Source organism: Myxine glutinosa, chromosome 5 (genome assembly GCF_964187855.1).
Source record: "Myxine glutinosa chromosome 5, kmMyxGlut1.1, whole genome shotgun sequence".
NCBI lineage: Eukaryota > Metazoa > Chordata > Myxini > Myxiniformes > Myxinidae > Myxine > Myxine glutinosa.
This window is the reverse complement of record NC_136265.1, coordinates 72,535,289-72,553,129: the sequence shown is the minus strand read 5'-3', so window position 1 is coordinate 72,553,129 and position 17,841 is coordinate 72,535,289. Positions and strand designations below refer to the sequence as shown.

The window sequence follows — 17,841 nt, the reverse complement described above, 5'->3', positions numbered from 1 at the left end:
ATCAGACTTCATGATTATTGGTTTATTTTTACCTTTCCTCAGACTTCATGATTATTGGTTTATTTTTACCTTTCATCAGACTTCATGATTATTATCTTGCCAAAACGAAGTTTTTGCAAGATGTATTAGTCAGCTTGTATGTTTGTTTTTTATCTTGCCAAAACGAAGTTTTTGCTAGATGTATCAGTCAGCTTGTATGTTTGTTTGTTTGTTTGTTTTTTTGTTTGTGGTTAATCATTTTTTTTTCACGTTTAGATCACTCTGTAGACCACAGTTATTATTGGAAACTCCTGTAACTTCGCATATCAGAGTCCTATAGAGATACCCTTCAGCACACAAAATTTTGAAGGTCAAGGTCAAAGGTCAAGGTCACTTTGCGGTCAATCATGGAGGTCAACGAAACCCTTATTTTTTGAGTAACTTTGATCGGATCGTCTCCAAACTTCATGGGAATCTAGTATATGGTCCGGCGCTCAGCTGATTAGTTTTTGGTGGCGATCGGCCTTGACCTTCAAGGTCATTTTGAAGGTCATTCAATTGGGTCAATCATGGAGGTCAACGAAACCCTTATTTTTTGAGTAACTTTGATCTTATGATCTCCAAACTTGGTGGGTATATAGGGTGTGGTATGGCGCTCAGCTGATTAGTTTTTGGTGTCGATCGGCCTTGACCTTCAAGGTCATTTTGAAGGTCATTCAATTTTGACCAAAAGGTAAAATTTTCAAGTTTCAGTTACCATATTTACCACAGTTATTATTGGAAACTCCTGTAACTTCGCATATCAGAGTCCTATAGAGATACCCTTCAGCACACAAAATTTTGAAGGTCAAGGTCAAAGGTCAAGGTCACTTTGCGGTCAATCATGGAGGTCAACGAAACCCTTATTTTTTGAGGAACTTTGATCTTATGATCTCCAAACTTGGTGGGTATATAGGGTGTGGTATGGCGCTCAGCTGATTAGTTTTTGGTGTCGATCGGCCTTGACCTTCAAGGTCATTTTGAAGGTCATTCAATTGGGTCAATCATGGAGGTCAACGAAACCCTTATTTTTTGAGTAACTTTGATCTTATGATCTCCAAACTTGGTGGGTATATAGGGTGTGGTATGGCGCTCAGCTGATTAGTTTTTGGTGTCGATCGGCCTTGACCTTCAAGGTCATTTTGAAGGTCATTCAATTTTGACCGAAAGGTAAAATTTTCAAGTTTCAGTTACCATATCGAGTAGTACCTCAAATTGAAGCCCTTGTTGAGTGCTTTCCAAACATATAACTAGTTTGACAATGTGACGTCATTTGACGGCGTTATGACGAAAAAACTGCACTTTTCATGTATATTGTATTGCTTTAGTTCGCATTGTTTAGGTCACTCTGTAGAGCACAGTTCCCTTTGGAAACTCTTGTAAGTTCGCATATCAGAGTCTTTTAGAGATACCCTTTAGCACACAAAATTATGAAGGTCAAGGTCAAAGGTCAAGGTCACTTGGCAAGATACGGTTCACCCTGTGGGTGACATATGTTTATTTGTTTGTTTTTTTGTTTTTTTGTTTTTTTGTTTTTTTGTTTGTGGTTAATCATTTTTTTTCCACGTTTAGATCACTCTGTAGACCACAGTTATTATTGGAAACTCCTGTAACTTCGCATATCAGAGTCCTATAGAGATACCCTTCAGCACACAAAATTTTGAAGGTCAAGGTCAAAGGTCAAGGTCACTTTGTGGTCAATCATGGAGGTCGACGAAACCCTTATTTTTTGAGTAACTTTGATCGGATCGTCTCCAAACTTCATGGGAATGTAGTATATGGTCCGGCGCTCAGCTGATTAGTTTTTGGTGGCGATCGGCCTTGACCTTCATGGTTAGCGCTGGAGGTCGAAAATTATTGACCCCAAGGTCAAATTACGAAACCCTTATTTTTTGAGTAACTTTGATCTTATGATCTCCAAACTTGGTGGGTATATAGGGTGTGGTATGGCGCTCAGTTGATTAGTTTTTGGTGTCGATCGGCCTTGACCTTCAAGGTCATTTTGAAGGTCATTCAATTTCATTTTTTTTCACGTTTAGATCACTCTGTAGACCACAGTTATTATTGGAAACTCCTGTAACTTCGCATATCAGAGTCCTATAGAGATACCCTTCAGCACACAAAATTTTGAAGGTCAAGGTCAAAGGTCAAGGTCACTTTGCGGTCAATCATGGAGGTCAACGAAACCCTTATTTTTTGAGTAACTTTGATCGGGTCGTCTCCAAACTTCATGGGAATCTAGTATATGGTCCGGCGCTCAGCTGATTAGTTTTTGGTGGCGATCGGCCTTGACCTTCATGGTTAGCGCTGGAGGTCGAAAATTATTGACCCCAAGGTCAAATTACGAAACCCTTATTTTTTGAGTAACTTTGATCTTATGATCTCCAAACTTGGTGGGTATATAGGGTGTGGTATGGCGCTCAGTTGATTAGTTTTTGGTGTCGATCGGCCTTGACCTTCAAGGTCATTTTGAAGGTCATTCAATTTTGACCAAAAGGTAAAATTTTCAAGTTTCAGTTACCATATCGAGTAGTACCTCAAATTGAAGCCCTTGTTGAGTGCTTTCCAAATATATAACTAGTTTGACAATGTGACGTCATTTGACGGCGTTATGACGAAAAAACTGCACTTTTCATGTATATTGTATTGCTTTAGTTCGCATTGTTTAGGTCACTCTGTAGAGCGCAGTTCCCTTTGGAAACTCTTGTAAGTTCGCATATCAGAGTCTTTTAGAGATACCCTTTAGCACACAAAATTATGAAGGTCAAGGTCAAAGGTCAAGGTCACTTTGCGGTCAATCATGGAGGTCAACGAAACCCTGGCAAGATACGGTTCACCCTGTGGGTGATGTTTTATTTGTTTGTTTTTTTGTTTTTTTGTTTTTTTGTTTGTGGTTAATCATTTTTTTTCACGTTTAGATCACTCTGTAGACCACAGTTATTATTGGAAACTCCTGTAACTTCGCATATCAGAGTCCTATAGAGATACCCTTCAGCACACAAAATTTTGAAGGTCAAGGTCAAAGGTCAAGGTCACTTTGTGGTCAATCATGGAGGTCGACAAAACCCTTATTTTTTGAGTAACTTTGATCGGATCGTCTCCAAACTTCATGGGAATCTAGTATATGGTCCGGCGCTCAGCTGATTAGTTTTTGGTGGCGATCGGCCTTGACCTTCATGGTTAGCGCTGGAGGTCGAAAATTATTGACCCCAAGGTCAAATTACGAAACCCTTATTTTTTGAGTAACTTTGATCTTATGATCTCCAAACTTGGTGGGTATATAGGGTGTGGTATGGCGCTCAGTTGATTAGTTTTTGGTGTCGATCGGCCTTGACCTTCAAGGTCATTTTGAAGGTCATTCAATTTTGACCAAAAGGTAAAATTTTCAAGTTTCAGTTACCATATCGAGTCATTGGAAACTCCTGTAACTTCGCATATCAGAGTCCTATAGAGATACCCTTCAGCACACAAAATTTTGAAGGTCAAGGTCAAAGGTCAAGGTCACTTTGTGGTCAATCATGGAGGTCGACGAAACACTAATTTTTTGAGTAACTTTGATCGGATCGTCTCCAAACTTCATGGGAATCTAGTATATGGTCCGGCGCTCAGCTGATTAGTTTTTGGTGGCGATCGGCCTTGACCTTCATGGTTAGCGCTGGAGGTCGAAAATTATTGACCCCAAGGTCAAATTACGAAACCCTTATTTTTTGAGTAACTTTGATCTTATGATCTCCAAACTTGGTGGGTATATAGGGTGTGGTATGGCGCTCAGTTGATTAGTTTTTGGTGTCGATCGGCCTTGACCTTCAAGGTCATTTTGAAGGTCATTCAATTTTGACCAAAAGGTAAAATTTTCAAGTTTCAGTTACCATATCGAGTAGTACCTCAAATTGAAGCCCTTGTTGAGTGCTTTCCAAACATATAACTAGTTTGACAATGTGACGTCATTTGACGGCGTTATGACGAAAAAACTGCACTTTTCATGTATATTGTATTGCTTTAGTTCGCATTGTTTAGGTCACTCTGTAGAGCACAGTTCCCTTCTGGAAACTCTTGTAAGTTCGCATATCAGAGTCTTTTAGAGATACCCTTTAGCACACAAAATTTTGAAGGTCAAGGTCACTTTGCGGTCAATTTGTCAAGGCAAGATACGGTTCACCCTGTGGGTGAGTTTTATTGGTTTATTTTTACCTTCCATCAGACTTCATGATTATTGGTTTATTTTTACCTTTCATCAGACTTCATGATTATTGGTTTATTTTTACCTTCCATCAGACTTCATGATTATTGGTTTATTTTTACCTTTCATCAGACTTCATGATTATTGGTTTATTTTTACCTTTCATCAGACTTCATGATTATTGGTTTATTTTTACCTTCCATCAGACTTCATGATTAATTGGTTTATTATCTTGCCAAAACGAAGTTTTTGCAAGATGTATTAGTCAGCTTGTATGTTTGTTTTTTTGTTTGTGGTTAATCTTTTTTTTTTCACGTTTAGATCACTCTGTAGACCACAGTTATTATTGGAAACTCCTGTAACTTCGCATATCAGAGTCCTATAGAGATACCCTTCAGCACACAAAATTTTGAAGGTCAAGGTCAAAGGTCAAGGTCACTTTGTGGTCAATCATGGAGGTCGACGAAACACTAATTTTTTGAGTAACTTTGATCGGATCGTCTCCAAACTTCATGGGAATCTAGTATATGGTCCGGCGCTCAGCTGATTAGTTTTTGGTGGCGATCGGCCTTGACCTTCATGGTTAGCGCTGGAGGTCGAAAATTATTGACCCCAAGGTCAAATTTTGAAATCGTAGGTACCATATCGAGTAATACCTCATATGAATGCCCTTGATGAGTGCTTCCCAGATCTGTAAACAGTTTGACGCTATGACGTCATTTGATGACGTCATGACGAAAAAACGGAATTTTCACATTTTGGCAAGATACGGTTCACCCTGTGGGTGACATATTTTTTTTATTTTTACCTTTTGCTAAAGTCATCTCCATTTCACACAAAAATCTTAACAACAATATTACCTGAAACTAAAAAAATCCAACAAGTATATAAGAACAACAAAGGCAGAAGTTACGGATCTGTAACACTAAACAGGAACCATGATGAATTTGCCTTTAATATGACAAGAAAAACGTACAAATGTTTGATATTTTTTGTTAGATGTTATTACAAAATGTTCACAAACACAGTTGTCAAATTTGTGATATTTTGCCATTAATATGACTTGTTTGGTCTATGTCGACACTCAATATACCTTGCCAAATACCTTGCCAATACCTTGCAAATACCTTGCAAATACCAATATACCTTGCCAAATATGTCACCCACAGGGTGAACCGTATCTTGCCAAAATGTGAAAATTCCGTTTTTGTCAAATTTGTCAAATTTGCCAAATTTTGTCAAATTGCCAAATATGTCACCCACAGGGTGAACCGTATCTTGCCAAAATGTGAAAATTCCGTTTTTGTCAAATTTGTGATATTTTGCCATTAATATGACTTGTTTGGTCTATGTCGACACTCAATATACCTTGCCAAATACCTTGCCAATACCTTGCAAATACCTTGCAAATACCAATATACCTTGCCAAATATGTCACCCACAGGGTGAACCGTATCTTGCCAAAATGTGAAAATTCCGTTTTCACAACACAGTTGTGACAGTGCCACAAACAAAGTGCCACAAAGTGCCACAAAGTGCCACAAAGTGCCAGAAAACAAACACAGTTGTCAAATTTGTGATATTTTGCCATTAATATGACTTGTTTGGTCTATGTCGACACTCAATATACCTTGCCAAATACCTTGCCAATACCTTGCAAATTTGCAAGCAAATTTGCCTTGCAAATTTTGTCAAATTTGCCAAATATGTCACCCACAGGGTGAACCGTATCTTGCCAAAATGTGAAAATTCCGTTTTTGTCAAATTTGTGATATTTTGCCATTAATATGACTTGTTTGGTCTATGTCGACACTCAATATACCTTGCCAAATACCTTGCCAATACCTTGCAAATACCTTGCAAATACCAATATACCTTGCCAAATATGTCACCCACAGGGTGAACCGTATCTTGCCAAAATGTGAAAATTCCGTTTTCACAACACAGTTGTGACAGTGCCACAAACAAAGTGCCACAAACAAAGTGCCACAAAGTGCCACAAAGTGCCAGAAAACAAACACAGTTGTCAAATTTGTGATATTTTGCCATTAATATGACTTGTTTGGTCTATGTCGACACTCAATATACCTTGCCAAATACCTTGCCAATACCTTGCAAATACCTTGCAAATACCAATATACCTTGCCAAATATGTCACCCGCAGGGTGAACCGTATCTTGCCAAAATGTGAAAATTCCGTTTTTGTCAAATTTGTCAAATTTGCCAAATTTTGTCAAATTGCCAAATTTGTCAAATTTTGCCAAAATTGCCAAATTTTGTCAAATTTGCCAGATATGTCACCCACAGGGTGAACCGTATCTTGCCAAAATGTGAAAATTCCGTTTTTGTCAAATTTGTGATATTTTGCCATTAATATGACTTGTTTGGTCTATGTCGACACTCAATATACCTTGCCAAATACCTTGCCAATACCTTGCAAATACCTTGCAAATACCAATATACCTTGCCAAATATGTCACCCACAGGGTGAACCGTATCTTGCCAAAATGTGAAAATTCCGTTTTTTCGTCATGACGTCATCAAATGACGTCATAGCGTCAAACTGTTTACAGATCTGGGAAGCACTCATCAAGGGCATTCATATGAGGTATTACTCGATATGGTACCTACGATTTCAAAATTTGACCTTGGGGTCAATAATTTTCGACCTCCAGCGCTAACCATGAAGGTCAAGGCCGATCGCCACCAAAAACTAATCAGCTGAGCGCCGGACCATATACTAGATTCCCATGAAGTTTGGAGACGATCCGATCAAAGTTACTCAAAAAATTAGTGTTTCGTCGACCTCCATGATTGACCACAAAGTGACCTTGACCTTTGACCTTGACCTTCAAAATTTTGTGTGCTGAAGGGTATCTCTATAGGACTCTGATATGCGAAGTTACAGGAGTTTCCAATAATAACTGTGGTCTACAGAGTGATCTAAACGTGAAAAAAAAATGATTAACCACAAACAAAAAAACAAATGAAAAGTGCAGTTTTTTCGTCATAACGCCGTCAAATGACGTCACATTGTCAAACTAGTTATATGTTTGGAAAGCACTCAACAAGGGCTTCAATTTGAGGTATTACTCGATATGGTACCTACGATTTCAAAATTTGACCTTGGGGTCAATAATTTTCGACCTCCAGCGCTAACCATGAAGGTCAAGGCCGATCGCCACCAAAAACTAATCAGCTGAGCGCCGGACCATATACTAGATTCCCATGAAGTTTGGAGACGATCCGATCAAAGTTACTCAAAAATTAGTGTTTCGTCGACCTCCATGATTGACCACAAAGTGACCTTGACCTTTGACCTTGACCTTCAAAATTTTGTGTGCTGAAGGGTATCTCTATAGGACTCTGATATGCGAAGTTACAGGAGTTTCCAATAAAAATAACTGTGGTCTACAGAGTGATCTAAACGTGAAAAAAAAAGATTAACCACAAACAAAAAAACAAAAAAACAAACATACAAGCTGACTAATACATCTTGCAAAAACTTCGTTTTGGCAAGATAACAAACATACAAGCTGACTAATACATCTTGCAAAATCTTGCCAAAACGAAGTTTTTGCAAGATGTATTAGTCAGCTTGTATGTTTGTTTTTTTGTTTGTGGTTAATCATTTTTTTTTCACGTTTAGATCACTCTGTAGACCACAGTTATTATTGGAAACTCCTGTAACTTCGCATATCAGAGTCCTATAGAGATACCCTTCAGCACACAAAATTTTGAAGGTCAAGGTCAAAGGTCAAGGTCACTTTGTGGTCAATCATGGAGGTCGACGAAACACTAATTTTTTGAGTAACTTTGATCGGATCGTCTCCAAACTTCATGGGAATCTAGTATATGGTCCGGCGCTCAGCTGATTAGTTTTTGGTGGCGATCGGCCTTGACCTTCATGGTTAGCGCTGGAGGTCGAAAATTATTGACCCCAAGGTCAAATTTTGAAATCGTAGGTACCATATCGAGTAATACCTCATATGAATGCCCTTGATGAGTGCTTCCCAGATCTGTAAACAGTTTGACGCTATGACGTCATTTGATGACGTCATGACGAAAAAACGGAATTTTCACATTTTGGCAAGATACGGTTCACCCTGTGGGTGACATATTTTTTTAATTTTTACCTTTTATCAGACTTCATGATTATTGGTTTATTTTTACCTTTCATCAGACTTCATGATTATTGGTTTATTTTTACCTTTCTTCAGACTTCATGATTTTTGGTTTATTTTTACCTTTCTTCAGACTTCATGATTATTGGTTTATTTTTACCTTTCATCAGACTTCATGATTTTTGGTTTATTTTTACCTTTCTTCAGACTTCATGATTTTTGGTTTATTTTTACCTTTCTTCAGACTTCATGATTATTGGTTTATTTTTACCTTTCATCAGACTTCATGATTATTGGTTTATTTTTACCTTTCATCAGACGTCATGATTTTTGGTTTATTTTTACCTTTCCTCAGACTTCATGATTATTGGTTTATTTTTACCTTTCATCAGACTTCATGATTTTTGGTTTATTTTTACCTTTCTTCAGACTTCATGATTATTGGTTTATTTTTACCTTTCATCAGACTTCATGATTTTTGGTTTATTTTTACCTTTCTTCAGACTTCATGATTTTTGGTTTATTTTTACCTTTCTTCAGACTTCATGATTATTGGTTTATTTTTACCTTTCATCAGACTTCATGATTATTGGTTTATTTTTACCTTTCATCAGACTTCATGATTTTTGGTTTATTTTTACCTTTCTTCAGACTTCATGATTATTGGTTTATTTTTACCTTTCATCAGACTTCATGATTATTGGTTTATTTTTACCTTTCTTCAGACTTCATGATTTTTGGTTTATTTTTACCTTTCTTCAGACTTCATGATTTTTGGTTTATTTTTACCTTTCTTCAGACTTCATGATTATTGGTTTATTTTTACCTTTCTTCAGACTTCATGATTATTGGTTTATTTTTACCTTTCATCAGACTTCATGATTTTTGGTTTATTTTTACCTTTCTTCAGACTTCATGATTTTTGGTTTATTTTTACCTTTCTTCAGACTTCATGATTTTTGGTTTATTTTTACCTTTCTTCAGACTTCATGATTTTTGGTTTATTTTTACCTTTCTTCAGACTTCATGATTATTGGTTTATTTTTACCTTTCTTCAGACTTCATGATTATTGGTTTATTTTTACCTTTCATCAGACTTCATGATTATTGGTTTATTTTTACCTTTCCTCAGACTTCATGATTATTGGTTTATTTTTACCTTTCCTCAGACTTCATGATTATTGGTTTATTTTTACCTTTCTTCAGACTTCATGATTATTGGTTTATTTTTACCTTTCATCAGACTTCATGATTTTTGGTTTATTTTTACCTTTCATCAGACTTCATGATTTTTGGTTTATTTTTACCTTTCTTCAGACTTCATGATTATTGGTTTATTTTTACCTTTCATCAGACTTCATGATTTTTGGTTTATTTTTACCTTTCTTCAGACTTCATGATTATTGGTTTATTTTTACCTTTCTTCAGACTTCATGATTTTTGGTTTATTTTTACCTTTCTTCAGACTTCATGATTTTTGGTTTATTTTTACCTTTCTTCAGACTTCATGATTATTGGTTTATTTTTACCTTTCTTCAGACTTCATGAATTTTGGTTTATTTTTACCTTTCTTCAGACTTCATGATTTTTGGTTTATTTTTACCTTTCTTCAGACTTCATGATTTTTGGTTTATTTTTACCTTTCTTCAGACTTCATGATTATTGGTTTATTTTTACCTTTCTTCAGACTTCATGATTATTGGTTTATTTTTACCTTTCATCAGACTTCATGATTTTTGGTTTATTTTTACCTTTTTAATCAGACTTCATGATTATTGGTTTATTTTTACCTTCCATCAGACTTCATGATTTTTGGTTTATTTTTACCTTTCTTCAGACTTCATGATTATTGGTTTGTTTTTACCTTTTTACCTTCATAACTTCACGGTTTTTACCGTGACTTCATGGTTATTGGTTTATTTTTACCTTTCATCAGACTTCATGATTATTGGTTTATTTTTTACCTTTCATCAGACTTCATGATTATTGGTTTGTTTTTACCTTTCATCAGACTTCATGATTATTGGTTTGTTGTTCTCTCTTATCAGACTTCATGATTATTGGTTTGTTCTTATTTATATAATCAGCGTTTCCTGGTTATAAGTTCTTTTTAAGTTATAAGTTTTAATTTCTAATCAGACTTTCATCCTCATACTTTCATCCGTACTTGTCATCAGTCTCTTTATGCTTATCTATTTCTTGTTACCCTCGCCAGAGGAGAAGGTATTGCATTTGAGGCCGTTTGTTTGTTTTGTCCGTACAGAATAAATATGATTTCCTCTGCAACCGTTGGTCCGATTGACCGCAAATTTTCACCATAGGTGCAACTCCACCTGTACATATATATATATTAATGATAATTATAATGTCATGGATAACGTGGTACAGGCGCATCTTGGAAAAACTGAAAAACGTTGCACCTCTATCTCTCCAAAATCACTGCATCGAAAAAATTGAGGCATGGCTCATTTTAAAGAACTCTCCATGCAGAATAACGTATGTTAATGATGATGCCATAGGTTCCTCAATGATGACGTCATAATTTGACAAGAACAAAACTTCATCCGATCAAGATGAAATTTCTTGAGCGTCATCTATGGATAAATTGGTAGAGAAAAACATAATGATGACATCATCAGTAACGTGGTTCGGCCGCCATATTTGTTTTAACACAAAAGTCTTAAAAACCACTGAAAACACGTCCTGGCGTGGGTCTGCAATCTCTGATTGCTCTTTCTAGTTCTTACTTGTCATTAGACTGCATGGCCATTGGACTTACGAAGCTGTTATTTACCCCTTTTATATGACATTGTGGAGACCATTTAAATAATTTCTCATGGTCCATTCTTTCTTTACAGCAATGAACAGTCACTGTGCTATTCGGAGATTATTATGCAGCAATACCTTGAATCTCCGTCCAGTTACTCCTTCTATGTTTGGCACTGCAGTAAGGTCAGATTTTCTTTGCTCTTTTCCTCTGTGTGTTTTCTTTGTAAATGCCATATTTTTGTTTACCTTGCTTATTTGTGAGTTGGAATTCCCACGAAGTTGTTTGAAGGTAACTGTCATTCTGGTGTAGTGCTTTTTCGAATCCCACAAAGCTATAAACTTTCATCCTGGTGTCGGTGTTTCGCATGCCCCTTTGATGCATACATTTGCGTACTATCGATCGGGAGGATGTTGGGCTGGAGGATCCGTCTGCCAGCCCTAGTTATTGGTGGACATAAAGATCTGGGGGTATCTTTGGCGAAGAGTAGGCAAGTTATCTGTGGCACCATTGAACAAATTGCAAATTCCTCCCTGAATTACCTTCAGTCGAAAGTCGGACCTGGCCAGACTGTTCTGGAAAGGACTGGGCCAAAAACGTTTCCTGACCATCCCATAAGAAGGTGAGAATATTTGGAGCCATGTTGTAGGAATAGTTGAAGTGGGAAAACCCCCCTGTCCCCCACTGACTACTTTTACAAAATGCATGTTTGAGTGAATGAGTGAAGGAATACATTTTTTTTCCAACTCATGAAGATAAAATGCATTTCAGGGCCAAATGGTCCAGTCACTTGACGTGGCTCTGCCTGGGAAGAGCAAAGCCACAAGTTGGAGACACTGTCGTTATTCCCAAAGGTGAGATTGACAGGGTATTTAAACAACAGGTAATGGTCCTTTCCTGCTTGTCTCGGACAGCATCCGTTTCCGGGATACGTAACATAAGTGTCATTAATAAACGAAGGATGTCATTCACCATGGTAAAATGAACTGTTGTAATACATGGTGAAAAACGAGACATTCCACATTTGTGGATATTCCTGGATTTCTGTTGTTTTGACTTAAGTTTTTTCAATTCAATTTCCCACCCCTCCTCTTCCGGTTTCTAAGGCTCATATGGAAGATCGCATACGGCTCATACATGCACAAATCACACACTCATGGGTAGACAGAGACAGCTGACAACACAGGACTTGATGTCGGACAAACTCAACCATTGACATTAGGAGAAGTAACTTCTCTGAATATACTGGGTACCCGAGGGCGCCATCTCTTGGGGGATGCTCCAACCACAGCTAAGACAGTCTATTAATTTTCTTGAAGTCAGCTAATTTTCTTTAATCTATCATAAAGTATCTTAATCCACCTTAAAAAGAAGTTTATCCACCTTAAAAAGAATTTTTTATATACTCTAAAATCGAGCTTATGTTAAATAACTCTGTAAAAGAATGAGTGACATGTTCTACAATAAAGTCAATGTTGACCTTGTATCATGTATATGGCTGAGCAGTGAGCTTGATCGCAAAAGAACAATGACGATTATAGTTTGGATTACTAATGACTCAAAATTTATATGGAATAACTAGACAAGAGAAGGAGTGATTCTTTGATACACCTTGTGTTGCAATTTTAAAACTTATGGAAATTTGTGAAAGTTGTGAACATTTGTGATATTTGACAACATTTCTGAACATTTCTGAACAATTCTGAACGTTTGTGAGTAATTTTGAACATTTGTGAAATTTGTGAAAATTTGCGAACATTTCTGAATATTTGTGAGATTTGTGAACATTTGTGAAATTTGTGAAAATTTGTGAACATTTGTGAGATTTGTGAACATTTGTGAAATTTGTGAAACTGTGCACATTCGTGAACATTTGTGAAACTTTGTGAACATTTGTGAAATTTGTGAACATGTGTAAAATTTGTGAAAATTTGTGAGATTTGTGAAATGTATGAACATTTGTGAGATTTGTGAACATTTGTGGAATTTGTGAAAATGTGTGCACATTTGTGAACACTTGTGAAAATTTTTGAAAATTTGTGAGATTTGTGAAGTTTCTGAAAATTTTCGAATCCCACCAAGCTATAAACTGTCATCCTGGTGACAATGTATCATGTCAATGTTGACCTTGTATCATGTATATGGCCGAACAGTGAGCTTGATCGCAAAAGAACAATGACGATTATAGTTTGGTTTACTAATGACTCAAAATTTATATGGAATAACTAGACAAGAGAAGGACTGATTCTTTGATACACCTTATGTTGCAATTTTAAAGTTTATGGAAATTTGTCAACATTTGTGAAAGTTGTGAACATTTGTGATATTTGTGAACATTTCATTTGTGAATATTTCTGAACATTTCGGAACGTTTGTGAGAAATTTTGAACATCTATCTATAATTCCAGTAATCTCTGTCTGTACGTTTGTACGTTTGTACGTTTGTCTGTTTGTCTGTGACCGCTGTTTCTCGACAACTACCGGTCCGATATACTTGAAACTTGCCAGGTATATTGCTGGGGACCCGAGGATGTGCCTTTTCAAGGTTTGAAATTAATCGGACAAGTACTTACCGAGCTATGGCGATTTAGCCGTTCGCCGTTCGCTTTGCCGTTGCGAATGGACCAAACCATTCATGTAAATAGAGGGGGGGGGGGGGGGTTCTGTGGTCGTTCGCTTTGGCTTTGCGAATGGACCAAACCATTCATGTAAATAGAGGGGGGGGTTCTGTGGTCGTTCGCTTTGGCTTTGCGAATGGACCAAACCATTCATGTAAATAGAGGGGGGGGGGGGTTCTGTGGTCGTTGCGAATGGACCAAACCATTCACATCGAATCATCGAATCACATCGAATGGACCAAACCGTTCGCTTTGGACCAAACCATTGCATGTAAATAGAGGGGGGGGGGTTCTGTGGTCGTTGCGAATGGACCAAACCATTCATGTTTTTTTTGTTTTTTTTTTTGGCAAGGAACGGGCACCCACGTACGGGCACGTCCTAGCTTATATATAGTACGGGCATGCCCTAGTTTGTGAAATTTGTGAAAATTTGTGAACATTTGTGAGATTTGTGAACATTTGTGATATTTGTGAAACTGTGTGCACATTCGTGAACATTTGTGAAACTTTGTGAACATTTGTGAAATTTGCAAACATTTGTGAAATTTGTGAACATATGTAAAATTTGTGAAAAATTGTGAGATTTGTGAACATTTGTGAACATTTGTGAAATGTATGAACATTTGAGAGATTTGCGAACATTTGTGGAATTTGTGAAAATGTGTGCACATTTGTGAACATTTGTGAAAATTTTTGAATATTTGTGAGATTTGTGAACATTTGTGAAATTTCTGAAAATTTACGAATCTCACCAAGCTATAAACTGTCATCCTGGTGACATTGTATCATGTCAATGTTGACCTTGCATCATGTATATGGCCGAGCAGTGAGCTTGATCGCAAAAGAACAATGACGATTATAGTTTGGTTTACTAATGACTCAAAATTTATATGGAATAACGAGACAAGAGAAGGAGTGATTCTTTGATACACCTTATGTTGCAATTTTAAAGTTTATGGAAATTTTTGAACATTTGTGAAAGTTGTGAACATTTATGATATTTGTGAACATTTCTGAACATTTCTGAACGTTTGTGAGAAATTTTGAACATTTCTGAAATTTGTGAAAATTTGCGAACATTTCTGAATATTTGTGAGATTTACGAAATTTGTTAACATTTGTGAGATTTGTGATATTTGTGAACATTTCTGAATATTTGTGAGATTTGTGAAATTTGTGTGAACATCTGTGATATTTGTGAACATTGGTGAAATTTGTGAGAATGTGTGAGATGTGTGAACATTTGTGAAATTTGTAAACATGTGAAATTTGTGAAAATTTGTGAACATTTCTGAATGTTTGTGAAATTTGTGAACACTTGTGATATTTGTGAAACTGTGTGCACACTCGTGAATATTTGTGAAACTTTGTGAACATTTGTGAAATTTGTGAAAATTTGCAAACATTTCTGAATATTTGTGAGATTTGTGAAACTTTGTTAACATTTGTGAGATTTGTGAACATTTGTGATATTTGTGAACATTTATGATATTTGTGAAACTGTTTGCACATTTGTGAACATTTGTGAAACTTTGTGAACATTTGTGAAATTTGTGAGCATTTGTGGAGTTTGTGAACATTTGCGGAGTTTGTGAAAATTTGTGCACATTTGTGAAAATTTGTGAGATTTGTGAAATTTCTGAAAATTTGTGAATATTTGTGAAAATTTCTGCACATTTGTGAACGTTGGTGAAATTAGTGGCCGTTTGTGAACATTTGTGATATTTGTGAACATTTGTGATATTTGTGAAACTGTTTGCACATTCGTGAACATTTGTGAAACTTTGTGAACATTTGTGAAATTTGTGAGCATTTGTGGAGTTTGTGAACATTTGCGGAGTTTGTGAAAATTTGTGTACATTTGTGAACATTTGTGAAAATTTGTGAGATTTGTGAAATTTCTGAAAATTTGTGAATATTTGTGAACATTTCTGAACGTTTGTGAGAAATTTTGAACATTTCTGAAATTTGTGAAAATTTGTGAACATTTCTGAATATTTGTGAGATTTACGTAATTTGTTAACATTTGTGAGATTTGTGAACATTTGTGATATTTGTGAACATTTCTGAATATTTGTGAGATTTGTGAACATCTTACTATAATTCACCAAATGTCCATCTGTCTGTCTGTCTGTCTGTCTGTCCGTCCGTTCCCAGGTACCGCAAAAACGGCTGAAACAATCGCAACGATATTTGGGTGGGTAATCCTGGGACCCCCTGGAGTAAAAGAGGCTATATTGTTTTTCCAATTTCAGCTTTGGTCTCCAGTATTTTCAGGTTTGGTCTCCCGCCTAATGTTATTTTTCCCACACCTCTGGATACATTTCGTTTTATTTCGACCTTACTGGTTGTGACGTGAAACGCAATCGGTGGATAACTCATGACACCCAGGATAACTCATGACACGTGCTTGCCGACTCCGTTCACATCACTTCGGGGTACACTTGACATTTTACCTCTGGGTACACTTGACATTTTACCTCTGGGTACTGTTACATATTTATGTGAATGTATGTGACTTACCATTCAGGTCTTTGCTTATCCATGTGAAGTAGATTAAGGGTTGTTGTGGTTGGAGGGTCAGGAGCCCTTCTGAAAAAGTGTCTGGAAACGGAAGTGACCGGAAACGGAAGAAGAAAAAGACACGAGGAAGAAAAGCGACGATTATTCTTCTTCCTCGCCCCGCTCCGACGAAAGGTGGGATCGACCTTGCGCCGCGTGGAAAAGCGGCGTTCCGAAGCCCGTCTGGCGAGAGGAGTTACCGGGACGTGTACCTACCCGGTGGAGACGTCAAGTTGACGTGGGGCCGTGCATCGACCCCGCGTCTGGCACCGTTCGCGGCACCGTCTAAACAGACGCGTACGGGTCGCCCGTTGGGGCCTAACACGCCTTGCAAGCGGCGTGGGGCTTTTGGCTTGCTTTGCCGTGCCCGCTTCGCGTGGCCACGAGGGGCTGCAGCCGCGGTGCCTGGTACGATACCTGCCCGGTGGAAACACGTCCACCCGGGGTTCGTTCAACCGCCCGAGTGCGGCGACGCCGACCAGCATCTCGGTCGGGAGGGGCCCAGAGACATTGTGAGGGGCAGAGACCAAAAGGGGGTCGTGAGTACAGAAGTGGACACACATATATATATAAGATGGCCATCTTAATCATATAGGGAATTGATTGTGGGTTGGGAATTGTTGATGGTTGTTTGTTGTTGATTGCTCGGGGAATATCCGTGATTGTATCATTGAAATCGTATGATATCCTTACCCTGGAAATATATCATTGCACATCAGTTTCTCTTGGGTGGAATTCCTAGGGATTGTGTTGCGAAAGCGCATATATATAATACTACTTGCTGGCGAAGGTCCTCTCACGGTCCGGGGGTCACCGAGACCAGGTAGTCACCGAGGGGACCACGTAACAGTACACTTGACATTTTACCTCTGGGTACACTTGACATTTTACCTCTGGGTACATAACACTATATCGTAAGCCTTTTTCATAGCCATGAAACACCTCCACATTACCTCAGCGTAATTTAAACCGTGAACACAGCCAATATTGGGGAGTCCATTGATCGTGTCCAAGGGATGACACAATATCCTAAGCCTTATTCATATCATATCATATTCATTATAATAGAGCAAACGTATATGGTTATGTCGTTATGTATGTTTGTTTATATGCGATGCAAACGTCTTCTTCTTCTTCAAATAAAATTAACACCCTCTTAATTAACCCGATTAATTACGTTTAGACTGCTGAGGCCCCTCAGACCTTTGATGACCCTTTAATTACCCCAAGACCCTTAAGACCAGAAGACCCAACATAGGGGCGCCCTACATCTGGCAAATAAAATACATTTACTTCTTCATGCAGCTGTATGAATCAAATTGGTACCCCTTGATATGAACTTTTCTAGAGCATTACTTGGTTCCTCCACAGGACACAAGGGTAGTCCACAATGCACATGATCTTTTTTGAATGCCCCTTATTTTGTATTGTTTGGCATTATCTACAAGCTATGGAATGTCCCTTCTTTTCTATACTTTGCCACATGGCACATACCTTTACATGATGGGCCTTTTCTATGCCCCTGGCATTTTTCACAGCATACATTTTAAATCCGAACAAAATGCATTTGTT

The 17,841-nt window shown here is 37.5% G+C and overlaps 1 protein-coding gene across 1 annotated transcript in view; it reads left to right on the top strand.

The window, feature by feature from the left end:
• Positions 1–17,841, top strand: part of LOC137427450 (fibrocystin-L-like) — a 186,226-nt gene that overhangs the window by 68,576 nt on the left and 99,809 nt on the right. The window contains exons 9-10 of the mRNA XM_068116962.2: positions 11,181–11,274; positions 11,861–11,943. Coding sequence (XP_067973063.2) covers positions 11,181–11,274; positions 11,861–11,943 — 177 coding nt within the window. The remainder of the gene's footprint in view (positions 1–11,180; positions 11,275–11,860; positions 11,944–17,841) is intronic.